Raw genomic sequence first — 7,085 nt, 5'->3', positions numbered from 1 at the left:
ATTTTAGTAGAAGCTTCCTTACTCATCATTACCATATACTCACTTTCTCTGCTAGATGTCCATGAGTAAAAAAGATTTTTATAGAAATACATCAATTTTACAGTTTTTACCCCAAAATTAAGACCCCTTAGGGTGTGTGTGTGTGGGGGGGGGGGGGTTGTCATGAAATTTACAATTTCTGGTGTCCTTCACCTACAGATGCTACATACCAAATTTGGTCAAGATTGGCCCAATAGTTTCTGTGAAGAAGTTGTTAACAGACGATGCATGCCGCACGACAACCAATCTAATTAAAATTAGAGGTTAGATCCGCTCACATAATGAGCGGATCTAACAGCGAATATATGAGCGGATCTAACATCTAATTTTAATTAGATTGCACGACAACGGACGCAGACCAATAACAATAGGTCACCTGATCACTCGAGTGACTCAGGTTACCTAAAAATTATAGAAAGCTGAAATGTCTTGATTAGGAAAGTTTACTGGAGCCCTTAACTCAAGTGAGTTACGTGTAAAAGTGAAAATATTCAAACAAACACAATTCGGATTACATTTTAATAACTAAAGATGCTAGGGTTGATATACAAACTATCTTATGACTGTATAAATCATATCCACCTTAAATTGTTCCAACATTACAACTACAATATTCTTTACAGGAGACATGCAGAAGCCTGTATAAGGGAGACAATTGTTCTTTAACAATTACAGTTTCAAAGCTAACTGTAGAGAAAAAAGCCAAAATATTGTGTTTGACTCCTCAAAAATCACAAACATAAAGAATAATAAAACAACAAACCATTAAGGAGGCGTTTCTGCAAGAAACTTTATAGTCCAGTAAAAACGTATGAATTTTCAAGATAATTTACACCTGTTTGAAAAACAATTTACAAGTAGCTGATGACGAGTCTAGACCTTTATCAAATTCAATTTGAGTGTCAAGATTATTAGTTTACATTTTCTTAGTAAGTGAAGAAGCAAATAACAAAATTATGAATAACTCCGGGATATCAAAAGATCAAATCTTCGTCATATCTTATCCCTCATGATTTTTCAAACATGTACATAAATCATTATAATAATGCACTCATGTTTAAAATATTCCAGGATGTTTTATTTTCACAACATACGACAAACGTTTTACAGTACCTTTGCAGAGTTTCTGAATACAGTAAAACACATTTACAGCGAAGTGATGTTTATTCCCTGTAGTTTTAAAACACATTACAAACATATTGGGTATAACGAATTACGTTTATAACGAAAAAAAATTGTTTGTCCCCAGCACTTTGCTATAAGACTGTTTTACTGTATAAAGATCGTTGAAAAACGCTCTCTACATTCCTGGAACTAAGTTTCCAAAAGCTATCACAACATCGAACAAAATTGAGCTTCATCTTACATGTACTATTATAAGTACAAAAATAGAGCATGATGGTCTGAACATATTAGTAATCATTAGTATTCAAAGTACTAACACAAATAACAATATTATTTTAAACATTTTTTTGTACCAAAAGAGTTAAACTTTGCAATTTATATTGAGCTTTAAATCCTTGTGATTTTGATATTCAGAAATCAATGATATAGCGTGCTTATAAACAACACTTCCATATAAACTGTAAAATATACTGCTTTGAACCAAGCCTTGAATAATGAGAATATAAAAATAAAAATATCAAGCATACATCAATGAAATTTTTGCTTTTAATTTATGAACACCATATCTATATTATGACTTTGCTATATGTAAATATATAAGTTTCCATCTAAAGGTTTTTATGAATGTAAAATAACCTTTACATAAAATTTCAACATGTCCAATCAAATTTCAATTCTTCATTTTACATAAGTAGTTTTATATTGACAAAAATTTCATAATTATGAGAAAAAAGATTGTACGTACTATGTAAATATAGATTACCTTGGTAAATTACCAGTAAGTACATGATTGTATTTTTTGATCAATAAAGAAATGATGTATAAAGTATTGTGCTATTAGGAGATATCTTTTAGACAAATTAGAAATTAAAAATGACATGCATTCTAAAAGACAATTTAAAACTACATTGGAATGCCGATTTAGGACTTGGAATAAGCGTAATACATGTACCATCATAGTAACATGAAATTATATGGAAAATGTAAGAAGGTCGAGGGCAGAAAAAAAATATCCTATTTTAACACAAAAAAAACACAATCAATACCATTGTCTTTGGAATTTTGAAAATTAAATAAAAATCACTTAATATGGTTATTTACCTGTGATTAACATCACTTTCCAGGTATATATATATTTTTGTTACACAGTAATATATACACCTACATAAAGTAGCCATCACATTGATAAATCAAAGTTTTAATCTTCACATGTCAGTTTTTTAAGGATGTAACTTTATACCGACAATAATTTCAACAAAGATTTGTGTATAATTTTGTTCAAACAAGTAAATATATAAGTTAATAAATGCCTTTTAAAAGATGCGAGGGGGAGGGGGGGGGGGGGGGTTCTGCCTTGCTAAAGACTGGAAATACTTGACAGAATTAAGTAGCACTATCTAGTATAGTATATAGAATACACAATTTCACAACAAAACAAGTCACTGTGTTATACAAAAATTAACATAAATCTGTTAATATTAACATAAAGCACAGTAAAGATATCAAAAATAACAGTAACAGGACATTAAGTTAAAACACAATAAAAAATATACGTGTACAAGAAAAGGAGAACCAAGCTGCTTCAGAAACTACCGGTAGTGTAAAAAGGAATAAGTAATAATCAGTCACAAAGTGAAAGTAGGAATCAGTAATAATCAGTCACAAAGTGTAAGTAGGAATTAGCAATTATCAGTCAAAAAGTGGAAGTAGGAATAAGTAAAAATCAATCACAAAGTGTAAGTAGGAATTAGTAATAATCAGTCAAAAGTGAAAGTAGGAATAAGTAATAATCAGTCAAAAAGTGAAAGTAGGAATAAGTACACTAGTAATAGCCTGTCAGATATGTGTAGAGTCACAATGTGTAACAATAAGGCTACTGTGTGAAATAATCACAAAAAGTAAGTGCAATGATAACAGCAAACAAGTACAAAAAAATATATCATGTTGTTTGCAAATCATCGTGGATTTCGTTGAACTGAATGAAAAAACACACAGTGGATTTCACACGGTAATACATGTACGTTAAAATCTTGAGTTAAATTGAATACAACTGTAAAACTTGTTGGACAGATTTCCTGTAACATTCACAACACGCTGGTAAATACAAAAGTTTCAATGAGAAAAAATTGTATCGCTGATATCGGAATAAGGACATAGAATAAATGGCATATATAGTACAAAGTAAAGAAAAGTACACAGTTACTGCAGTGATATGTGGAAGGAATTTAATAGAAGACATCTTGGCATTTTTGGGGAATTCAACTTAATGAATAAAAATTAATTAATAAATTATTAATTGAACTACTGATCCAAGTTCTGGAAATGTATATTGTATGGAGTGGCCGTAATTTCTTAGTCACCTTTAATATTAAGAACTCTTAATATAAACAAAAGACTGGATGCATGCGTTGATTCATGTATTTTGTCTTCGTTTAGTTGTAATAAATTCCTAGGATATAAGGCAGCTGTAAATTTTCTATTGATAAGTTCAAAAGTTATAATATATCATATCCCTCCCAATATACAAATGTTCCCTGTTGTTTTGGACTTAATTGAGAAATCATGGGAATCAATTACATTCCATTCCGTAAATTGTATTCATTTTACTTATAAAAACATGAATTCAGTATTCATTTTAATTTGAAAAAAGGTTAGTTTGTAGCCAGTGTATATAGACAAAACATTGTAACTTTCAGTAAATTGGGGCAGATTACGTTTCATAAACGGCAGCACATTAAATCAGTGGGGCCTGGGGGGTGGGGGTCACATGAAATATATTTTGTTGCATAACTGTTCACAAAAAAGGAAAATGTGTAAATGTAATCTAAAGCCACTACAACTCAAGGACAAACAAGCAATATCAGATCTACCTGCAAAAACAAAAACTACAAAAGAGGCCTTTTGATTTTCGGGCATCATGTAACAAATTAAAGCTACCACATTTCTTAATGAAAATAGGAATCTGCATAGAAATAACATTCACACATAGAATATACTAAATACAAGGGTCCTATTTATATATATATATATATATATATATATATATATATATATATATATATTAGTCATCAGGTTCTCTGACAAGAGATGAACAGAAGAGACTAAACCCTAGTGTCATTGTGCTTAGCACGCACCACAAGAAATTTATCATTCGGTCTTCCGCATTAAATTGTTTGCTAAAAATTTGTTATGTAAATTTCTTAGTGTCTAAAACCTGTTTGCAACAAGTATCATTGCTTTATTCAAAACTGAACTGCCCACATGTCACATGTTTATGAAGGAAATACCCCTTATCCTCTCTTTATGGGTTCCGGTTAGAAAACATGTACTACAAACCAACTTTTATTCGTGTACGAGAAAATTTTGCGAGATTCGCGAGAATCTCATTGTCACAAATAATTCTCGTTGTGTCCTTGAATGTCTGTCATAAGCTCGAAAAAGGCTTGATCGCGAAAATTACTCGCTGAGAACCAGTTTAACACAGGTGAATCACGAAATACAGAAGCTGCTGGAAATGAGAGTTGGTTTACAGTATTCTAAATTGAGATAATGAAGAGTAACTTAATGGTGAACTTCTGTATGAGTAAATATTTGAGAATTCTGATCAATCATAGATCATGCGGGGCTGTGTCAAATAAGCATAAAATTTGTGCTACCAGCATAGTGCTATATTTAGTAACAGTAGATATATAATCTTAACTTTAAAGCACTGATCCTCATATTTCTACTCCAGCCAGCTTGAGGTTAAACACCGACTCTCATATTCTGTTATCATCATTTCTATATTACAGTTTTTCTTATATTTTCATTACATCTTATGTATTTTTTTATTATTACCAGGAACATAGGAACTTTAACTGAGGCTTTGGTTCTTGTAGGAGTAATCAAATTTCCAAAGTCAATAACCGAACCAAAATATATTATGTTGAATAGATGTACGTGTCTCACATTATCACCAGTGTGAAATCAACTTTACCCATGTGAGACAGCCATGTGAGATTTTTCTGTCTCACACTGCTGCAACATCATTTGATTGTGATGTCATATATATTTCATGATTTACATTACACGGTGAAGATTTACGTTACACGGGGAAGTAAAAATATTTTGCATTGTTTTCTTTACATTTTAATGTAGTATAGGACAACCTTGGGTTTTGTTTTAGTTTACACTTATAGTGTAAACCATTTTCGGGTATGCTCTTTCTGCCTATCTAATTAGTTTTTGCATCAAAGTTCAATTGAGGATTTCGATAATTTAGAATTTTCTTAAAGCTCCTAAATTTATGTACTAAACTGTAGGTAAAATGTGAGAAAAATAATCCTTCATTATCTACTCGTGTGGGATAGGGAAATTCCACCTCTGGAACAAGCTTCGCTGTCTAGCACTCGGCAAAGCCTCGTCCTAGACTGCGAATCTTGTCCCCTCTTTGGAATTTCTCTATCCCACACTCGTACTAATGAAGGATTCTATTAATATTGTACATCTAATACCTGAGTCTGCATACCATTCAATACCGGTAGTTGTGAATGCTGTATTGTATTGATCATACAAAACAGCATATATACTGTCTACAATAAAGAGAACTAGAACTGCAAAGTGTGTCAAATAATATCCCACCCGCAGTACAAATGAATTAGATTAATTAAATAAAATAAAGAAATTAATTCTAATTGTGATCCAATGCAATGCAGACATGCCTCTATCATTCTTTGTTTTCATCTCTCACATTATCTATATTTCTTTGTTTTTAATCGTTTCTTAGGATTATTTACATTTCTTTGTTTTTAGTCTTCTCTCACATCATTTACATTTCTTCTCTAAAACAGTGATATGTCTTTTCCAAAAGCCACTACATACAGCAATTCAAGATACATTTCAAACTTAATGTATCAAAATTTACAAAATCATTTGCAAAACATAGGCATGTATATATTGCTTGGTAAAAAAGCATAAATTAAACTGTAAGACCAGTGCATCTCCTTAACAATATGATGATTGAAATACACATGCAGAATGCAAGAAAAAACGAAACAAACCCAAAACAAAATGTGTTTGTGAAACACTGATGCCCTTGTAAATAGCAGCAAAGTAATTCTGGTACCCAAAATAAGGTCTTGTCACAAGAAAATATACAAGTCATGTGATACATGAAAGCACTATCTATCTCCATACCCTCAAATGTTATGGCCAAGGTTAAAGTTCATACCAACTTAACGGACAGGCAAAGACCAAAAAACTAAATGCCCCTGAATCTCTGATTATGTTGGCATACAAAAGAAGACAATATGCCCTTAAAAGATTTGCAACAGCTGTTTTGATGTCCTATATTTGGTAGGGAAATGTGGATCTCACGCAGTCCTGAATCTGCTAGGTGGTCCCGTTCATACAATTGGCTCGTTGTCGTGTCACCATGCGATGTTTCTGTGGCGAGTCTCGAGCGTCTTCTGAGGCTGTTGTATCGTCATCATCTGTACATGACTCCGACTCACTACGACTGTCCTTCTTCAGCTACGATAAAAACAAACACAGCTACGTTAAAAACAAATACAGCTAAGATAAAAACAAACACAGCTACGATAAAAACAAACACAGCTACAAGCATTGGAAAAAATCTTACTATCAGATATCTGTACTAAAAATGTAAATACATGGTCACATTGTTAAAAAGATTGATTGATTGATTGATTATTTTACATCTCATCAAAAAAATTTCACTCATATTGAGACGTCACCAGCTGTAGGTGAAGCACCATAAATTTAGACCTATGCTTAGCACTCAAGGCTGGAGCAGTGAGGGTTCTTTATCCTGCCGATGCCTGCCACAATATGTGAAATCCATTTTTAAGGTCATATCCAAAAGGCCCATGATTCTCACTTCTAAATGCTGAGTGTTCAGTGAAGTAGCAATCACTACCTAT

At 32.1% G+C, this 7,085-nt stretch overlaps 1 protein-coding gene across 1 annotated transcript in view; it reads right to left on the bottom strand.

The window, feature by feature from the left end:
• Window positions 1-544: 544 nt before the first annotated feature.
• Window positions 545-7,085, bottom strand: part of LOC125667499 (ceramide synthase 5-like) — a 41,956-nt gene continuing 35,415 nt past the window's right edge. Inside the window, exon 10 of the mRNA XM_048901028.2 lies at window positions 545-6,675. Within this exon, the coding sequence (XP_048756985.1) occupies window positions 6,535-6,675 (141 nt within the window). The 3' untranslated portion in view covers window positions 545-6,534. The remainder of the gene's footprint in view (window positions 6,676-7,085) is intronic.

Source organism: Ostrea edulis, chromosome 10 (genome assembly GCF_947568905.1).
Source record: "Ostrea edulis chromosome 10, xbOstEdul1.1, whole genome shotgun sequence".
Taxonomy (NCBI): domain Eukaryota; kingdom Metazoa; phylum Mollusca; class Bivalvia; order Ostreida; family Ostreidae; genus Ostrea; species Ostrea edulis.
Note: the sequence above shows the minus strand (reverse complement) of the source record. Positions and strands in the feature narration are given on the sequence as shown.